The sequence below is a fragment of the Sorex araneus genome, chromosome 4, assembly GCF_027595985.1.
Source record: "Sorex araneus isolate mSorAra2 chromosome 4, mSorAra2.pri, whole genome shotgun sequence".
In the NCBI taxonomy this organism is placed as follows: Eukaryota; Metazoa; Chordata; class Mammalia; order Eulipotyphla; family Soricidae; genus Sorex; species Sorex araneus.
Genome location: NC_073305.1, coordinates 98,552,154 through 98,573,919, shown reverse-complemented (window position 1 = coordinate 98,573,919; position 21,766 = coordinate 98,552,154). Strand labels below are relative to the sequence as shown.

Genomic DNA, 21,766 nt, shown 5'->3' with positions numbered 1-21,766 from the left:
AGCAGCAAGGATTTGAACCAAGTCAGGGGAATGTTAAGGCAAATTCCTTAACCCCTGCACTCTCTGGTTTCCAGTGTTTGCTTCTGAAGACAGAGAATGTATCTGTAGTTAATCTGTACCTATGCTTTTAAACCATGATGCCCTCAATGTTTGTAATAATGATTAACATGACATGTGATCAACATGTACTTGTTGTATGAATAAATTAACTTTCACTGCCTATGTTGACTCTTTTGATGGTGTACACTGTTGTACGCCATAACCTTCAGGATTGTTCACTGATTCATGCTTTAAAGGTGAATGTTCACATTAAAGTAAAAACTAAACTATTAATAGATAACTGTACATAATTTAAAATGCATAATTTAGAAAAGAAGCATAAGTTCCACTGCCTCCACAAAGTTAGCGTGAGTTTTGTCAGTATTATACAAAATACAGACACTTTGAGGTGTTTGTGATGAGCTGGTATTTGAAAAAGCATCAAATTGACATGGACGATGGTTACTAATGAAGCCATATTTGTGTATAAAGCACAGAACATGTAGAACATAAAATAAAACCCTGAGATAAATATTGATAATGATGTATATTTATAATTAAGTCTCAAAAACTAAAAAAAAAAAAAAAAAAAAAAAGTCCAGGCCTTGGACATCCTCTGAAGAACTAACTGCCTTGTCATTTTTTGGTTTGTTTGCCTAGAACTTTCCCAACAGCAACAGTAGAGGGCGCTGCTGCCTCATGTTTCAAATTTCTCGGCTTTCCATTTTCAACATAAATTGCTATGCACTGAAATGTGACACATTTGAGCCCACTGCTCAAATCTCATACTGCAATAATGAAACAATGCACAAAAACAATACCAGCGAAAAATAATGGAAATCAAGAGCCCTGTATGCAAGAGGAAAAAAATAATAACACATTTAAAAATGAATGTGGTTTTTAATAAGTGCTTTTTACAATGATGATGAATGAGAAGTAAAGTTAATGTCAAATGGGTGGGTTAGTACATACTTCCTTTAATGGCTCATTAGTTAAATTCTCCTGCTTTCCCTCCTGCTCTGCCTCATTTCCAGCTGCTTTTCTCTCTTTTCTAAAGGAACTAAGAGGCCCAATTCTTTTTTTTTTTTTTGAAATAAACTAAGGCATTTCAAGACCTGAGACTTTCCAAGTCTCATTATAATAACAGAAGGCTGCAATTTTCCATTGTTTATGCTACTCAGATAACAGAAAGATCTTAAAGAAAGAAAATGCATGTATGTATATTTTTATTAGTGTGAGGGATAGTGGTTGAGACTTAGAAAATATCACAAGTAATAAAATGCAGCAGCCCAGGTCATGGATTAAAAAGCTTCACAAACAAGAAAATCGGAAATACATGTAAATATAGGAGGAAAAGCATCCTTGAATATTTAGATCTGTTTGTTAATATTTCCCAAGAGTAACTTTTGTACCTTTTCATGAGTGGATTTCATATCCAGAATATGTATTCCATAAGCAGAGCAAGCAATGCCATTTAAGTTCATTTAAATACATTAGGTACAATTCATTTAAATTTTTAGTTAACTAAGTCTTGGAAAGTTTATGAAGAGAAAAAATGCATTGGTTTAATTACAGGTTCTAGGGTATATTTTTTATGTCTGTGACATAGCTTTATGTTTTCAAGAAAGTTTTTTCACATATATGGCATTTGATCCTCCCAGAAATTTTTGGAAGGTAGATGAGGCAGATAGTATCATTTTAAATTTAGAAAAAGGAAGCTGAGGAATAGAAATGTCAAGTTAATATCTCAAGTCCAGAGATATGACAGTAAGAAGGATTCACTTCCTTTTTGTCTTATATGATTACTAGATTCTCATTACTATTACTGTAATGAGATACTGCAGCACTACAAATTATCATAGGGCAATCAAATCATGTTCTGGGCACGGTGTTTAAGAAAGATGAATCTGAGTCAAATTGAAAACCAGAAGATGTATTTTCTCACAGAGCAAAGGTGGGCTTATTCTACTAGTATAACTCAGGAGTAATTGATAGTTCCTGGTTGATTCTGACTCCCCCACTTGTACTTATGAGATCTTGGCAAGTTATTTCACCTTTCTAAGCATATTTTCCATCATAAAATGAGTGTATAAGGCAGTGTGAGTTGGATTCTCAATGTTGTGCGTGATAAACTTCCAACTCATTTCTCTCTTCTGAACCATTTCCTTAGGAGTTAGTATAGTTCCTTCCCTAAAGAACTATTTAATGCACTTATGCTTTGCTGTAAAACTGCTCTCAATTTCTCAATTATGTTCTTACTTTATTTTCAGATATTATTGATCAAGAAACTAATATTAATGATTTTCCTCTGATAAAGAATATTCAGACATCACATATTATATGATTTTATTTATACGAAAGACTCAGAATATCAAATCCATATAAAGAGAAAGTAGAATAGTTGTCAGGAGGGAAGGAGCCAAAGGGAAGAGACTGTGATCATTTTGGGGGAGACAAAAGTATTCTGGACTGGAATTTGATAGGGAATAACTATTGTATATAAATGTGTGACCACACAAAAATACACTAAACAATGCAATGTAAAAGGAAAAAAATTTTTTTTCAAAACAAGATGACAAAAACCAAGCATTTTGTTGTTGGTGGTGTAGGTAGATCAGTTCTAATTGTTAACAGAAAATTTGAGTACATTATAAAACATGTTACCATCGAAAAGAATTGTGGTGAGATTTGCTAATTAGTTTAGATGTTCTTTAATTATAACATTTGATTTATGGTAATTTTATTATCTATAGATTACATGAATATTTATATACTCACGTAATCAAAAATATTCATACATTTAGAAAAATATTTCTCCAAAAGAGGAAAAATTATTTTGGATTTAGGGAGCAAAATTACAGTCATTTTATGACTTAAAAATTTATTTATACGGACAAACTTTTGTTTGCTTATTTTTGGGTCTCATCAGCAGTGATGAGGGGCAAGGTGTACAGAGGTGTTGACTGAACTCACAACATGAGTGTGAAGAACATGCCCTTTAGCCATCTGAAGAATCTTCCTGCTCCAGACAATTAATAGCATAAACCTCATTAGATTTAATTTTAGTAAGAATCATCTTAATTTTTAATAAACATTTTCTTAATGTTACCTAGGGAAAACTTTTTCCCTAGAAAATCAACTCTTAGGTTGGAAAAAGGTTATCTTTCCATATATAAATAATTATATACATATGTGTGTATACATACATATATATTTTTTCCTACTTAGTATAGTAAATTATACTTTGATTTTGCTGTTCCAACTTTTTCTTAAGAAAGTGAGAAAACACAAATTTGGCTTCAGAACAAAGAAATAAGATAGTTAAAATGCTTTAATTATTTGAATCGCTTTAGGCCACGAGAGACTTCTTTCAGTTCCGTATTGTGAAAGAATCTATACTGACTCGTCTCTAAATAAAGATACCACCTTTGATTTAGGGAACATATCTAAATTCCCAGAGGGAAGAATATTTTCTTGAGAAAATTGAGTAAAATATGCTATTATCAAAGGATTTATGCTTCCTGATAACTTCATGGTTCTTTTCCATCATACTGATTACAATACAACTTTCCCCCACTAAATTCTAAAGAAAAATTGTTCAAATAAATATGCTAAAATTATATTAGAAAGATACTTGCATTCTGTTTGATAAAATAGATATATTGAATGTTTGAAATCTATCTAAAATTTAAATATCTGCTTCAGGAATCTCACATGCAAACCACTGGATTGAATCATACACTATCCCTCAATCTCAATCAGAAGCTCAATTTGAGCTTCTTCAACTTTTCCTTCATCTCACTTAATACAATGTTCAAAAAGACAAAGAATAAAAAAATGAATATTGTGGTTTAAAAATGTCCACAAGTAAATAGATATCTCTCTAAGATATACATGCAGTAATAAAATACAGGACTCATCAGACATCCTACAGATATAAAACGAATACCCTACTGACACTTAAAAATGATAAACATTACCATAGCTACCATGAATCTTCCTTGCTTTTTAAACAAGCAAATCTCTTTGTGTCACTGGAGTGAACCAGCAGAAAAATCTGGCTATGGGAATCTGGCCACTTAGAACTTTTCACGCATTTTCATGGCTTTGAAAAATTTTGCAGCTTCTCATAATATTTACCAAGCTCCTGTTTGGGCTTGACTGTCAGTGCTGGCCCAAGGTTCCATGCTTCAGTGTCCAGCTGCTTGCCTGTCCCACTCTCTACAAGTCAGTACTCTCTAAGTCAGTACTATGCTTTAGTTCAGGCTGTTGTCCTCTGCCAGTAATTCTCGGAAAAAAAAAACACCTCTTTTGGGGGGAGGGTGCATAGCCAAGGGTGCAGAGCCAAGACTAAGCCCCGAGTGCTTTTAGTGCTTGGGGGACTATAAGAGGTGCTGGGGATTGAACCAAGCTTGGCAAGTACAGAGCCTGACACACTGTGTGTCTCTCAGACCCATTGTCGATAATTCTTAGCTTCTTCTTTTCTTCCATAACTGAAAAAGTCTCAACTCCCTGTTCCCTGCCCCCTGAAGTTATTGTGGTATCACTGTATCACTGTATCACTGTCATCCCGTTGTTCATAGATTTACTCGAGCAGTGCACCAGTAACGTCTTTATTCCTCCCAGCCCTGAGATTTTAGCAGCCTCTCCTTACTCATCTTTCCCAATGACTGGAGGCTCTTTCAAGGTCAGGGGAATGAGACCCACTCTTACTGTTTTTGGCATATTATGCTATGGTAGCTTGCCAGGCTCTGCCCATGCGGGCAGGATATATATGTGTATGTGTGTGTGTATATATGTATATATATATACATATATATATATACACATACCTCTTGGAGAGGCCAGCAATATATATATGTATATATATATATATTTACTCTCTATGATTTGTTGCCTACTGTCTGAACACCATAATTATAACACCATAACACAAATATGGTGTTATAATTATGGAAAATGGCTAGGAAGTGTCTTAGAATGGTCTGGAAAGCAGCCTGGAGTGTGGTGGCTGTGGGTAGTGGAGATTGGCTGCTGAGGTTGGGTCCCTTGGGGCGGGGAGGGTTCTCACCCACCCCGCTCTGGGGCACCCTGAGTGAAAAACCTGGCACGGAGTCCAGTTATTGTGGTGGAAGTAATAAACTAATAAACAAAGAAGTACATATGTTTGATAGTACAATTTGGTAAGTTCAGACATATGTAGACAACTGTGATGCCATCACAGCAAGGTAAATGACATATCCAATACCCTACAGAGCCATCTTGCACTCATCAGTTGTTTTTTGTTTGATTTCTACTAGCAACACCTAGGATGGCATCCACCCTCTGACCTGTTTGAAACATCCATCGTTGTCACCTATGGTACTATGGTAGAACTCTACAAGATTATTATCTTGTTTGACTAAAATTTTAAACTTACTGAATAAAGCTCCACCTTTGCCCCACCACACACCCACTGTCCATGGCAACCACTATTCCGCTCTTTGTTTTTGTGTGTTTGGCTATTTTAGAATCTTATGTAAGTGGAATCACATAGTCTTTGTCCTTCTGTAACTATTTCTCCAAGCATACTGTCTTCCAGTTTCATGTATGCTGTTGTAACTGACAGAGATTTCTTCTTTTTCAAGGCTCAGCCTTTAAGCTTCACTTGTCAATTTCTAAAGGAAACCACCCTGACAATTACATTTCCTACATTCTCTTCTTCTGGTCACATTTCTGCGAATTGAGCTTGAATTCCAAGAGAGTATAGGGACATTATCTTTACAAGCCCGGCTTCTAAAAGAGTGGTTGGTACTGATAAATAATATCAAACAAAGATACATGGCATCAGGCTGAGTTACTTGGACATGGTCTCAAGGGCTTCTTGGGTCTGTGTTTCAGGAACTGGGAGTTCTGAAGCTCCCAATGAATGCTGAGCTGTAATGCTGAGCTGTAAAAACAAATCAGCTGTAAGATTGGAGCTGTAAAGCTCAAGCTGTAACATAGTTGCTAGAACTTGACTAGATTCTATCTTCTCTGTTACCAGCACAAGTAGGCTTTAAATAAATACTTATTAAAATTGCTAATTAGGAGTAATTCTTTTTGGTTTGGGGCCACACTTGGTGGTGCTTAGAGCTTATTCCTCATGGTCTCGGGGGCCACAAAGGGTATTATGGATCAAACTCATGGGTCTAACCAGACCTTACAAGTGACTTGCCCACTGTTCTATCTCTCCAGTCTGTGGAGTAATTTTATTTATTTATTTTTTGAGCTGATTTTCTTACAATGACCATAAAAGGACAGATTGCAGAAAGCTGTTTATGTATCACTATATGGGAAACTTAAGTTATCTTTCTAAAGTATATTATGTTTAGAAAAATTAAATACTGAGGTCACAGAAGGAAATGTACAGAGTACGTTACTTTATCTTCCTTTTTCAGTCCTGTGTGTCTGTGATTCCTATAAGTATGAAGAGGTGATTGATAGCATTCCCCCATCTCACCCAGCGTGCTAGAATGTATATCATTAATCCAGCCTATCATCAACTTTAAACAAAAATTACAAAAGCTGATAAAACCTGCACCACAAGATAAGTTTTGATAATACTTATTAGAAAAAAGTATTTTAGTAAACTGAAGAAATTTTCCTAGAATCAAAAGTACAATTTATCTAGACCACAATTTTAATACAGAGAACGAAGCAGTGGTATAGTTACCTTTTCATTTTATTCTATTTATTTATATATCATTATTTTATTTTGGTGAAGCAGGATAGTTTTTGTTGAAACTTATTTAGAAAGATATGAGGGGAGGGGAAGAGAAATACATGTTCAAGAGAGAACACAGACTTCTCCAGAGTGGAAATAAGCAAGCAAAGAGTTGGAGACAAGCAAGAAAGATCTGAGATACGTATTTAAGGGAGAAAAGAGGCTTGAAGAACAATTTTAAACAAAGCCGACCTCTAAATAAAACTCTTTTCTCTTTGAAATAGATGTTTTTCCTTATTTGGCCTCATAAGTTAGTATTTTATTGCACTACTAAAGGTAATAAACTAGTTTTCTTTTAAATACTCTGTGCTCAAGATTTAATGAGCACTAGGTATTAGACCCAGAGCTGGTTTTAGATTCTAATTCTTAAAATAAAATAAGTACTTATCTCTCAAGTTTTTGGCAGCAAACTAAGACCTGTGGGACTAAAGACTGTAAATTATTTCACATAGTCATATATGTCTTAATCTTGTAAACTCTTCAGTAAACTAATTTGATCTATAGTTGAGACTTAATTCCAGATTCAGTGTAATCCTTTTCTCTCCTAGACAGACATTTTGTAAGCTTGTCACAAAGGTTTTCTTCATTCAAATACTTCCTCTGAGACAACAATTATCTTTTTTTTGAAAGCAGCAGCACATGTTCAGAAAACTATGTGAAGGTCTAATCTTGCCTGTTAGCATTCACCAGCACTTCTTTATAACACAATACAATATCTGACTAATCTAACAATGTGTTGTGTGTTTTGTCAGACAGTTTGGAACAAAAACCACCAAAGATTTTATTACAGGTCGGATATCAAGATATCCAATTATTACTCCTCATTTTTATCCTCAAAATCAGATAGTACCAGCACATTGATAAGACAACAACTCACTTGAATGGCTAAAGCAGATGAAAGGTAATGATAGGAGAGCCACTATGGTCATTTTGTCACATGATCTTGCCCTAAACAAATCCTCAGGTATAAATTCAAGAACCTTCTAGGAGAGGGGTGGTTTAGGGCAGTTCTAGCCTTTAAATGGGTACTTATCTTCAGGTCTTTATTTTGTTACCCATAGGTATATTCATTTATCTACTCATTCATTACATAATCATTATTTATTAATTTCATGATACATGCCAAGAACTATGTTAGGTAATGGTGATAAAATAGGGTTCAAAATGCACATTCTTGTGGATAGAGAGATAAAGATAATAATGCTGAAAAAAATTGTGCTAGATCTGTAAGTGGTCTAAGGTGACAAGTGTTATGGAAAATGGTTGCCCACATGTTCAAGCACTGGTACCTGGTACGTAGGAGAACAGATGATGGACTGAGTTATAAAGATGGACACTTACATAGGCCTCAGGAGAGTATGTATGAATCAGGTTTCTTTGAGGTAATAAGGTAACATGACACCACTATTTACCAAAAAGAAGAAGGAATTGGTGAGGACAAACAGTCAGGTAAAAAGCAACTATAAAGAACCTAGAATGGTATGTGAGGATTGGAATCTATTTTGAAGGGGTCAGAACCCAACCAAGAGTGTTAAGTCAAAGAGTTACATAGTCAGAGATGTGAGAGACCAAATCTGAGAGGCAAAGGATGAAATCTGAAATAGTTACAAAAGTAAAGGTAAGAATCCAAAAGGACTTCATCTAAAGCAGTGGCAATATGGAGGCAGGAAATAGATTCTTAAATAATAAATATAAGATGGACATTATTATCTCAGAGAAGTAAAAGACCCTGTAGGTAAACACACAAAAATAAATGTGGTGCTCTCCGGAGCAACTGGTCTCCTATTGTTTACTCACAGGAGGTCCTGGGGGTCCTGGTTTTCCTGGAGGACCTGTTTTTCCTCGTCTTCCCTTGAAATCAAAAAAGAAACACAGTAAGTCAATAAAATTTCATTTTATTTTAAGATAATATACAAATTAAGTGGAAAAAATAAGAATAAAAATTAAGTACAAGTTAAAAAAAATTCAAGTTAACATGCCCTTAAAAATCAATGAAAAATCTATAGTTAAATCTAGATAAACACCATTAGATAAACAGCACAAGAAATGAGTAAATCTTAATTTGTTTTGAATAGTCTTTCAGATACTGTAGATCTTGATATTCTGGCAAAGTAATATGAAGTATCTGGAAAATGATATAAGATTGGCATTTTATCTGAAGATTTTGTAGTTTGTGAAGCAATAGTAATGTATTTATCACTTTAGCCTTATGTTTCTCAGAGTGGCATTAGCTCAAATTTTATAGCAGTTACCTGAGGGTGAGAGCCTGTGCTATTCCTGGAGTCCTTTTTAGACTTACTGGTTAGAATCTCTGGGGAAGAGATCCGTGGATTTGTATTTCAAAGCGCTCCAGGTAAGTCTTATGATCACTAAAGTTTGGAAAGCACTTCTCTAAGCTATATCAAAATTATATATGCTGTATAAAGCATATTAATGAACTATTTTCCCCCTTTGGGGAGAAACCATTTTATAAGTGAATTAAAATGCATGCCTTTAAAAAATTAATCATTATTAAACTGAATGTTAATTCTCTCAAGTTCACAACTTGCTAAGTTTTCATCATGAAAGAAAAATAAGATTATCCTTATATCTTTAAGTGAGTATAAATGATATCATATAAATATCTTGAAAATTTGTTTTCTTTATGTTTTCTCTCTCTAAAAGAAGGAAGTATGCTTAGGCATTAAAATAATTTTGAATGAGAAGTATGTCTAAGCATGTTTTCGAAATATGGTCACTGTTTTATTATTGCAAATGACTATTAGTATATGTGCAATATATACTAAGGCTTGTTACTTAAAATATAATGGTACTAGGCTGACCTTTCACTATATTTTTAGAAGAGCTCTAAGTATAAATACAGAATGGTCCACCTGATTAACTGATTTTCTTGCTTTGAAAGTGTGAGATTCCTAGTTGTTTTTTTTTTTTCTAAACCTAGAAAGGGGTGGTTTCATTCAACTAACAACATGTATTTTGGGATATAAGGAAACAAATACACACTGTGATTGGATTGGAAATGCTTCCTTTGTTGCTGAAGGGAAGTTGAATGCAAACCATCAAAACTTCATTTAAAAAGATCAGCTGTTGGGCCAGAAAGATAGAAGAGTAGGTAAAGCTCTTCCCTTGCATGTAACTGACCCATCTGATCTGTGGTACTGCATAAGAGAAATGGTCCCAGAAGAAATCTCTGAATTAAGAGGCAGGAGTAAGACCTGAGCCTAACCAGGTGTGGACCCACACTAAAAAATCAACAAACAAATAAATAAATAAGTAACAAAAAGTTATCTTCATAAAGAATCTTAGCTAACAGTTACAGAACAAGTTTTAAAATTATTTTAATTATAGAAAAAATAGTGGTATTTTTATACACCTCTGTATTAGAGATCTGAACCTTCTGGTTCCTTAGGGAAACTGTGCAATTGAAATGAATGTATAATTTAATATTCTGTATGCCTAATGAAAGCTCTATAGATGTGCAATATTCTAGTCTTGCAATTTGCATTTAGAAAGTCAATATATTGGGTCTTTCAGAAAATGTAATTCAATTAGCCCCTGAGGATTAATCAATGATAAAAAGTTTACTGAGGAAGTAGAAACTCTGTAATTTATTAATTCATAAAATCACAAAGAAGCAAAATCATTGACATCCAAGTCAACAGATTGTTCTTTCTTTAGATGGAGATAAGTTAAAATCAACTTTTGTGTACATTCTCCTTTCTTTAAATGAGACATGTATATTGATTTAAGCAGGAAGTGGGGACAGGAGACTGATTATTGATCAATTTTCAACATTGAGTTAATGTTTAAGACAAACTGTGTCAGGTATTGTAACATAACACTGACAGGTGTTAAAATGAGGAGTAAAAAGCATACACGATTCAGTAAGCTATGGCGAGCATCCAAATCCTCGCATATCACTGATTTTACATGATCATTAAAGTCAACCTTACAATCGTCAGAGTGCACTGATGTGTAAGCTGAAGAATTTATGAGGACTGCTGATTTGTCCTTGCTAAGAGTGAACCTGCAGGTGAAATATTTTTTGAGGTTTGTTAACTGATTGAAACATTGTGTGGTGATAACTTGGGCTAGCACATTTTTCCAGTTTAAATGTGATATTTAGGCTTGAGTTTCTAACAGATTTGAATAACTTACTTTAAGAACTGATTTACAAAGCAAAATCAGTTACTGTTTCTCTTAAACATACTTCAATAATCTATTAGGATTTAAAATAACTACTTAACTACTAAGTCTTAGGGACCTTAGTAGTGGGTTCTGGAAGGCCACAGTGGAGGGTGGAGAAGCAGGCATGGAAGCTTAAGAATATTAGGTAAAGGGTCTTATTTCTATTGTTATAACAGTGCAAACCCACACCCCCCTAAAGATCTTTCCTTTTTCCCAAGTAGTTTGAGAATTTAACTCCTTAGTGTTTTCCCCTTCCACTCTAAAACTCCAGCTGTGCTGAATGTAGACTTCTAGCCTTCTGTTCCTTCTCTTTTTCACTTAGAAGAACCAGGAAAATACAAAAGCATGCCAACTCAAGAAATAAAAGTAAATTTTAGATTGGCAGAATTTTCATTGTTTAAGCCAGAATAGTTTAGGAAGTCATTTATTATTAATAATGTTGCAAGACAAAAGTCTAAGACAGGACTTTCATCCTAGGACTAAAATAAGATTCCTTTATTTTTCAGAAAACTGTAATCTATAAATCTGTTCTCCTAGAGTACTCCCGGAAATTGAGGCTACTGAATGCAAGGAAATGAAGCAGCTTCCTGATACTGAAAGGAGAGCAGTGATTCCACGTTTGCTTCCACTTCTGCCTTCTTCTGTGTTGGTCCTGCATTACAAACACTGCACAATGAGGCCCAAAGCAGCCATGGATGGTAATGAAATAGCAGACAAAGGATGAATGTGGGCTTGGGAGTGACTTTCCTCATCAGGATGACAGTGCCCAAGTATTCATTTATTTATGCCTGTGATAAATTAAAATCTGACTGAGACTCCAAATGGGTAATGCCTTACATACTATTATAGCAAAATTATAATTCGACAACTCCACCATTTTCTGAGAACTGGAGTATAAAGCACGAAATACAGATTTACCCATATCGGATATCTCTAGAAAACTCACATTTCTCAACACATGTCAGTTTCCTGCCTGGCAATGGTATAAAGGCTATTTGATTGCAATTTATAGATATGTCTGATGCTCAAACCTGACATGCATCAGGACTGTCTAGAGAGCTAGCTAAGTCAGATTGCTGTCCCCACTTACAGAGTTTCTGATTTAGTAGGTCTAGGGTGACATTTGAGTATTTGCATTTCTAACAGTTCTGTGTAATGTTGCTATTACTGGCCCGGAGACCAAATGTTGAGAACCACTACTGTAAGCTGTAGGCTCTTATTTCATATCTAAGTCAGGCAATCTAGCAGAATACCTAATATCTTATACATGTTGGCACTCCGAAAAAAGATCTTATTCGGTCTTTGGATGATTTGGAACTTAGAGAATAAAAAGTTCAGAAGCACCTGAAATGGAATCCCTGCATTTTCTCTTATGGAAATGTTAAGTCGAAATATCATTGCTGTGAAGTTGGTATTTATAATTTGTAATAGGTTTGTTAAAATATATATATATGCATATATATGTAATTCCTATAACACATGGCCATTAGGATGGTTTCTTTAAAAAAGAAAAATAAATAAATATTGGTGAGGATGTGGAGAAATTGGAATAGTTATGCACTGCTGATCACTGTCACTGTCACTGTCATCCGTTGCTCATCGATTTGTTCGAGCAGGCACCAGTAACATCTCTCATTGAGAGACTTATTGTTACTGTTTTTGGCATATCCAATACGCACGAGTAGCTTGCCAGGCTCTGCAGTGCGGGCTCCATACTCTCAGTAGCTTGCCGGGCTCTCCGAGAGGGGCGGAGGAATCGAACACGGGTTGGCCGTGTGAAAGGCGAAAGCCCAACCGCTGTGCTGTGCTGTGCTATCGCTATCGCTGTGCTATCCAGCCCATGCACTGCTGATGAGACTGTAAAATGGTGCAGCCACTGTGGAAAAGGGTAGAGCAGTTCCTCAAAAAATGAAGAATAATTCCACCATATGGAATCCAAGTTTCTCATTTCTGGAATATATACCTAAACAACTTGAAATCAGGGGCTCAAAGAGAATTCTGCAAACTTATGTTCATAGCAGACTGATTCAGGATGGCCAAGAAGTGGAACCAATCCAAATAACCATCAGCAGATGAATGAATATACAAAATTTAGTATAGGCTCACAATGTGCTTTTATAAGTGATCTTAAAAAATACTGTAATATGCTATAATGTGGATAATCTTGATAATATTATGGTGGTGGAAAATATAGTGAACTAAGTCACTAAGATATAAATACTGTATAATCGTACTCTTAAGAGGTGCTTGAAATTCATAGAAACATACAGTGTAAATAATGGTTAGCAGGGATTGGGGTTGGGACAAACTGGGATTCTTCTTCAGTAGGTAAGAGTCATAGATTTTCAAAATGAAAAATTATGGAAATTTTCATAAAAATATAAATATAGTTAACACTACTAAACTACAAATTTCACAATAGCTAAAATGGTAAATTTTATGTTATTATTTAAACCACAATTGAAATTCCTACCAGAATGCGTGATACAGGGTGATAATAATAATCATCGCTAGTTCCTTTCTTCCTGCCTTTCTACTATCTTCTATTTAATTCTTCATTTTTTAAATTAAAAAAACCTTGGTGATAGGTTTTAATTTTAACAAGGTTTGAAGAAAATATTCAAAAACATGAATTGTAAATTCATAAAAATGTAATAACCTATTAACTACACATATGGGACTTTTTCATATAAAATAATGAAATGTCCACTAAGCAGAGAAATATAAAACATTAAATTGTGTGTTACTAATATAATGGAACACTGAATAGCAGTGAAAGTGAATAGACTACAACTATAAAAATTGGAGTGGATGAATCTTGCAAATAAAATGCTGATCAATTTAAATAAGGAACATGAATAGAAAAAAACTAATGTATGGTGCTGAAAATTAAAAGAAGCTATCCACGTGGGAGTGGCGAGTGACTGAAACATGTGAGGGATTTATGAATCTATTGATGTAGATGTTTTGTTTCTTTGCATGCTGGTTACATGGGTGGAATATATTAGTAAAACATCAAGATAAACATATTTTTATAAGTGCATATTATCTTCTAATGAAAACATTAAATAATAAAACCAGATTTCAACAACGAAATGAACTTATTTAAACTAACCGATGGCTTCACTTATCCACATTTGCTCTATAAAAGGTGGGTCACTATTGTCAGAATAGAAGGAAAAAAACCACTAGGAGTATTTAAGTAAATGACATCCACAAATTTTCAACCACAAAAATAACTCGATGCTGCCAGAATGACTTGCAGAAAGCGAGCATGTGTTTCTTAAATTAGCTGCTTGATTTATAAACACTTGGCCCTCCAGGAGTATTAAAAAGGGAAGAATGCAAATAATGGACTACTGGTGCTTATCTGACAGATGGCTTTTGTTGTTCATGAGGATGATGATGAAGATGAAGACAACGTTATAACAGTAATCGTACTTAAATAAAGGATGGTATGCAGACTCCAAACCCACAGAGGAGACATGTGTGTAAGTAATCTCTCTAAATTGCCAGGTCTTGCTAATACAGCTCCCCTTAAATATTTCCCTCCTCCCATGTGTGTATTTAGCAGGCACTTAGCCATCAGCTCAGCCTAAGAAGGTATCAAGGAAATGTCAAGGAAGAGGAGACAGGACTTGACTGACGCCCACAACTGTGAAGGAGGTGTTAATTACATAGGAAAACCTTTCCAACTATCTGGGAAGTTTAGTTTTCTTTTTTTTTTCACACTAGGGATGGAAACAAGAATTATGAGCTATGTTGTAAAAAATTATCACACTTTGAAATCAATGATAAGCAAAAAATGAGAAAAATACTGTCGGGAGTATTGCATAATATGCTAAGCTAAATGAATGTCTTAACGGATATTTAAAAATACATCTATGATGGTAACAATGGCAACAATGCCAGTCATAAAGTTCTCATTCACAGAGTAGACAAGTGACTCTTGGAAGGACACGGGAAGAGAATATTATTCAACATGGACAAATAATTTGAAATAGAGTAAGGAAAGATGAATCTGTACTACTCCAAATAGCTCATTAACAACTTAGATCAGAATCTTTTTGTTATCGCTGTTTTTGCTTGAAAACACACTCAGCAGTTTTCAGCGCTTATTTCTTGCTCTGCACGCAAGGGTCACTCATCGTGGGGCTCGGAGGCGCATACAGGATGCTAGAGATTGAACCCAGGTTGGTCACTTGCAAGGCAAGCACCTTACACACTATACTGGCCCTTAGATAGGAATTTTAAAATTTATCATTCCATAATTTTACTTTGTTTTTCTTGCATTGACTCCACCATGTGACTTTCCAAAACAATATAGAAGTTGTGACATTACGTACCTTCCCTCAGCTGCAACTGTAGATAACATTTTATCTACAACTTACGCTGGATCAAATTTGTCTGTGGCCAGTCTCTCTACAGTACCTGTTTAGGATTCTGAGAAGGCTAACATCTTGCTACTAACGTGGTCCTGAATGCAAGTATAGTCAAGGTCTAATGTCTTGACCCTCTTGTGACTGGTATACCAATGAACGGATTCCCTTGTGTGCCCTGAGCTTTCTGTGCACAAAGTACCATAATACATAAGAAAGGCTTACAACTAATTATTATTAAATGGATACTATTTTATAAAGTGCTTTATAAAGTGCAGGTCTTGAGTGCTAACATGATTAACACTTCTATGATTTCATTTTCTTTTTTCAAAGACACTGTCATTGGAGGAAATTCTTATCTTATAGAAGTTCTAAACATCTTGTTCCAAATCACTGCTTAACTGCTGGAAGTAAACATTTAAGTCCAAGTGTATCTGGTTCTAAAATCCATAATCTGTGGGATTAAGGTTTCCCTGTGGAGATAGCCTGATCATTCACTACGTAGGTCACTGTAACTGGCCCTGTTTTCTCATAGGCAAATTTTTTTGCCTATGATTTTCCAATGCTCCATTTGCTTGTTACTTTACCTTTTGGAATTTTTATCTCCTTAGATTTCATCTGCTTGCCTGATTTCTTCTTGTTCTTGTTTCACTATCTACCTTGGCTGACTTCACCAGGCTGCCAATCAGTGGACTATAGTCTTCCATTTATTTTTATCGAGACTTCTTCCTAACTAGCCAAACCACCAATTCTCTCACTCTGTTTTTCTGGCTCTGTTTTCTATGCCTGCCTTTGCCAATATCTACCAAAGCACTTGACTCATCTCTGCATCATGTCGTATGTAGAAAGAGAGGTGGGGGGGGTGGTTATACACCATTAGGGTGTGATTAAACTATTTAATGAATATGCTGTGATCTATTTTAACACCATTGTCCCTCATTAAGAGGGTGGATGTTCAGAACCTGAGAAGTGATCTGATGAAAAGAGCTCTCCAAGGGTGGAGGACAAGATGAAGGGGAGAGCGGGGGAATGAGAATAGACATTAAAGGAATGGTGCAGGGAATTGGTTACTCTATGTGCAGTGTATGGTGTTGAGCACTGCACGCATGAAATCCCATCATGAAGAGTGGTACCTCAAAATACCTAAATTAAATAACAAAGATATTGGATGCTGTAAATGTATTGTGAAATAGTGTTTCCTACATATTTGGACTTTCATAGGAAACAGACTTAGGCATACATACTGCCTCTCTTGTCTGAGAACTCTGCCACGAGCGTCCACATCTCCACGTATTTTCATAGTGTCTCAAAAATGCAAAATTTCATCTTTCACTTTTAATACAGAAACTATCTTTTTTAGATTTGGTGTAGATCAAAGCAATACAAAGAGGAAGAAATAAGACACCGAACTGATGAGTTTCTTACAAAGGTCAGAATCCAGGGCCGGCGGGAGCAGAGCAAAAAAGATCCTTATCAGCTAGCACCAGGATGAAAAAATCACTAGTTAGCATTTTGGAGAGAGAGAAACAGAGACTGGGAGAGAGAGAAAGACAGAGAGAGAGAGAGAGAGAGAGAGAGAAAGAGAGAGAGAGAGGGGCAGACTGTGGTGCTGTGGTGGTGGGGTGGGTGGAAGGAGAAAAACTGGGGACATTGGTGGTGGGAAATGTACAGTGGTGAAGGGACTTGTTTTGGAATAATGTATAACTGAAACCAAATCATGAACAACTTTATAACTGTGTATCTCATGGTGATTCAATTAATAAAAAGGAAATCGCTAGTAACATCTTATATCTGATTTCAATTAAGGTAAAGGTGAAGGATAAGAATGTTTCTTAAAAAGCATTTCTGAGTTACTCTAAAGAATGAAATGTGTCAGTAAGGGGTGAATTTTAGGACTGTATTACCAATGATCAGGGCTGAACTGAATAGCGCAAAATTAATTCATAATATATATATATTTTTGCTATTCAATTACTGTGTGGTAAACAAAGAAAACCCAGAGGTTTCATAAGCTGAAACTATGAAGGTCACCTAGTGTTAACGTGAAAAATTTTCAGTGCAAATTCTCTATTAACCCAGATGAACATGAAAGTTTAAATTAGATCTCAATATTTAAAAACTGATTTCAGAATCAAACTGTATAAAAAAGATTATTTAGAAAAAGAACTACTGTTTGTGTCTTATATATCATGTTAGAGAAAATCTGTTATGATTGCAGAAGTCTGGAATTTGCCTTTAAGGTAGAAGCAGAAGAAGAGTTCTTTCTAACACTTATTTGGATAAACTTGTTTACTTGGTGATAGGTCAGTTTAGGATTCTCTTTTTCTTGTATAACTGCTTTAAGTGTTAGAAAAATATATTTCATCTTCAAAAAACTGAACACACAGGGGCATGCATTCATACAAACATTGGACACCACTCTATTAATTTGAACATTACTCCTCATTTCCTTAAGCAAGACAGAGAGCCTGTTGCACCGTCATTTGCTGCTTTGATGGTGTAAAATCACTTTGAAATCTGTCCTCCCCAAAGAGTCTTTTTCTCTTAAGCTCCAATCGTGTCACCAACAAAATCAAACAAAAAAAAAAAAGAACTGAAATATAAAGAAATAAAAACAAAATGAAATTTTATATGTGAATCACACTAACACTCAGGACCTGCACATTTTTTTTCCGTTTTTGGGTCACACCTGGCGATGCACAGGGGTTACTCCTGTCTCATACACTCAGAAATTACTTCTGACGGTGCTCGGGGGACCATATGGGATGCTGGAAATTGAACCCGGGTCGGCCGGGTGCAAGGCAAACACCCTACCCGCTATGCTATTGCTCCAGCCCATCGGAACCTGCACTTTTTGAAGCACTTTATGAAATAGTATCCATTTAATTTGATTTTTTCTGTCACTTCTAGGAAACTAACCTATAGACAGAAACCTTATCTACCTCTTGTTCCCAGCACACTACTACATGGACTACTGCCTAGATGCATGCATATATAAGGCATGTGTAAGAATACACACAAAAGCTAACCAATTTAGCTTTTCAATTGCATAAAGCACTTCAACATGTTTGGGGTGTTTTCTTCTGGGGGGCACACAGCTGTGCTCAGGGCTTACACCTGGTTCTGTACTCAGAGAATACTGGTGGTGCTCAGGCAGCTGCAGCTGCAAGCCTGGTTCAACTCTCCCAGCAACACGTATGGTCCCTTGGAGCACCACCAGGGGCCACTCTTGAACACAGAACCAGGAATAGCCCCTGAGCATGGCCAGGCATGGCTAAAAAGAAATAAATAATAATAAAGAAATACAGATGAACAAATGAGTGGTTATAGGTGGATATTAACTTCTTTTTGGTTTTGGGGTCACATTCATCTGTGATTAGGGGTTCTATTTGGCTCAGTGCTCAGACATTACTCACGGTGGGGCTCAGAGGACCATATGCAGTGTTGGCAATAGAACCTGGTTCAGTTGTATGTGAGACAAAATATCTTATCCTCTCTTCTGTTTCTCTAATCCCTAGGTATTTTTTTTAGATTGTCGTGAGGGGAAGCCATTAGCTGTTTTCTCTTTTTTTCTTGCTTTGGAGAGGAGGATGGAGGTGGCTACGCCCACTGGTGTTCAGGGATACTCCCAGTCCAGTGCTTGGGGGAATTATGCACTACTAGAGATAGATAGATCATATGAAAGGTGTGCCCTGAACTACTAAGCTATCTCTCCAGCCCAGATGTCTTGTCTCTAAAAAGCCGTCTAAGGGCTGGTGATATAGTAAAGCAGGTAAAGCCCTTGCCTTACACACTGCCAACCTGAGTTTTGATCCCCAGAATCCCATATGATTCCCCAAGTCCTCTGGGAGTGACCCCTGAGTGCATGTGAGGAGTAAGCCCTGAGCATAGCCAGGTTTGGCTGCCAAACTCAAAAAGAAATAAAGTAAGAAATCATCTAGTAAAGGTTGATCTGAGTACCCGCTTATGTAGATGGAAGCCAGGAAGAGAAAAGAACTGCAAAATTGTTTAATTAAATAAAATTGACTTTAGGTTATCTGATTCAAATATCGATGGCAACATTTCCTTCCACTTGTGCAATCAGGTTGATTACATAGCAATTTTATGTGTCAAATTGATGGTGACACAATGAACAGATATTTTCTCAAAGATTCTCAAAGTTTTCCTGAAGGCTTAAAAAAATAAACATTAGCATTTAACTGAATTACTTTGTATTTGCTTGGTTGTTTGTTCTAGGGGGCTATGCTCAGGACTTACTCCTGGATCTGCATTGAGAAACCACTTCTGATGAGCTCAGGACCATACTGGCTACTGGAGATCAATCCCTGATTGACCTTGTGCAAGGCAAGTCCCCTACCTACTGTACCATCTCTCTGGCCCCTACACCAAGTGACTTTGATTAAAGATTACTGGGCCTAATGTTGCTGGGTCTCATCCAATTAGTTTAAAGAATGAATAGAATAAAATTGGTCCCCTAGTCCCAATAAGAAGGAAAATCTTATTGGGACTATCTATAGATTCAAATGCAACTCACTGGGACTATCTGTGGATTCAACTGCAACTCATTACTTCTTCTCTAACAAGTCTACGTACTCTACAAACTTTGGATTTAGTCCACTTCCATCATTGTATTGGTCATTTAAAATAAACATTTATGTCTCTGTCCATACATACATACCTACTGGTTTTGTTCCTCAGGAGAACTCTAATTCAATAACATGATATTGAATATAATATCTATTATTCTCTGATATTTACTCAGCCTATTGATTTTAACTGGAATAAAGATATATAAAGAAGTGTGATCTATTTCATTCTTCACTGTGAATTATGGTTTTAAAAATAGATAAAGCTTCATTGTGTAAGTAATCCACAAGACTTATAGGAGAATATTAATAATTTAATGAACTTGTACTCAAGGGGAAATAATGTTCTTGAAACATGTCAGGATGAATTTTCAAGGGAAAGACCTAATTAGCAATGTCTAAAGCATATGTCATCACATTTGGAAAACAAGAACTGGTCTCTGTGGACAGAATGGTAAGTTGAATTTTAAAGCTTTAACTACTCCAGTTAATATGTATGATTAATGAGCAATATGTCAGTTGGCTGGCCTAATGCAAATGAAAGACCTTGCAGGGAAAAAAGACATATAAATGAATGCAAATATAATTTATAGTCTTCTGTTATATTTATGATTAACCAATAAAATAGAGTCCTAACTGGGAAATAATGACACAGTATAGACATTTTTTAAATGCAGAATTACAGTCACAAAAATGCTTTAAAGTAACATGACCAATGGTTCCCCCAAACTTTCCAATTACTGAACCATGACTGAGCAATCAATAGTGAAGAAAAAAGTAAATATTTAAGTAGTTATTATATTTCTTTTATATGATAGAAAGTATTTTGACCTGATTTTTATTTGAATAAATTCAAAAGTGAGAAGACTTACAGTGGCATCTATTTGATAAAAAGTATCCATAAAAAATGAGAAAAATATTATCACTTGTATATGTGATTTAAACAGAAACTACATTTGTAATATTTGCATATTCATCTGGATGTCTGAGCTATAAAGGCAGACTTTGTATTTATTCCTCTAGAAGTTTCAACAAATAAAAATATAAGAGCTGATATTAGAAGCAGTGTTGAAACATTGTATGCTTGACACCAATCATGAATAACTTTGTAATTCATGTGACTAAATAAAAATTACAGTTTATTTTACTAAAATAATGAGAAATCAACTGATAGTGATGAACACGAATAAGAAAATGGATATCACACAAATGATAAGTAGCTGTACCTTTATTAAGAATCTACTATGTACTGCTTACTAAAGATTAAAAAGAATTTTAGACACAAATCCTACACTAGAGGGACACAATCCAGTATCATAACATCTAATTTCTTTCTGTTTTATGAGTTATTTTCTATTAAAAATTGATTGATTAAAGACATACAAGAAAAGATAATGGTTTATCTCTGGATTAGGAGATGGCTAGAGCTACAGCACATGCTTTAATTAGGAGAGCACCTGCTTGATTCCTGGCATAACATGAGTCTACAAGCACACAAGAAGTAGCCCCCAAGTGTCTTAGAGTCTGACCCCCAAAATAGAAGTTTATCACCCTTCTCAACAATTTTAATTTACATTAAATGTGGCTAGAAGAGGCACTGCATGAATAAAGTTCAATGGTTCAATATTGACACACTTTAAATCCACAGTTTACTCATCCATGCCCATGTTTTATATTGCAGGAAGATAAATTCAGTTGAATATATTTATGAAAAAATATCATCATCATCATCATCATCATCATCATTCTGTTGATCGTAGAATTTCTTGAGCAGTCTCAGTAACATCTCCATTCGTCCTAGCCCTGAGATTTTAGAAGCCTCTCTTTAC

The 21,766-nt window shown here is 35.4% G+C and overlaps 1 protein-coding gene across 1 annotated transcript in view; it reads right to left on the bottom strand.

The window, feature by feature from the left end:
- The window catches only part of COL19A1 (collagen type XIX alpha 1 chain), a 383,293-nt gene that overhangs the window by 125,048 nt on the left and 236,479 nt on the right, over positions 1-21,766 (bottom strand). The window contains exon 16 of the mRNA XM_004605970.2: positions 8,582-8,635. Within this exon, the coding sequence (XP_004606027.2) occupies positions 8,582-8,635 (54 nt within the window). The remainder of the gene's footprint in view (positions 1-8,581; positions 8,636-21,766) is intronic.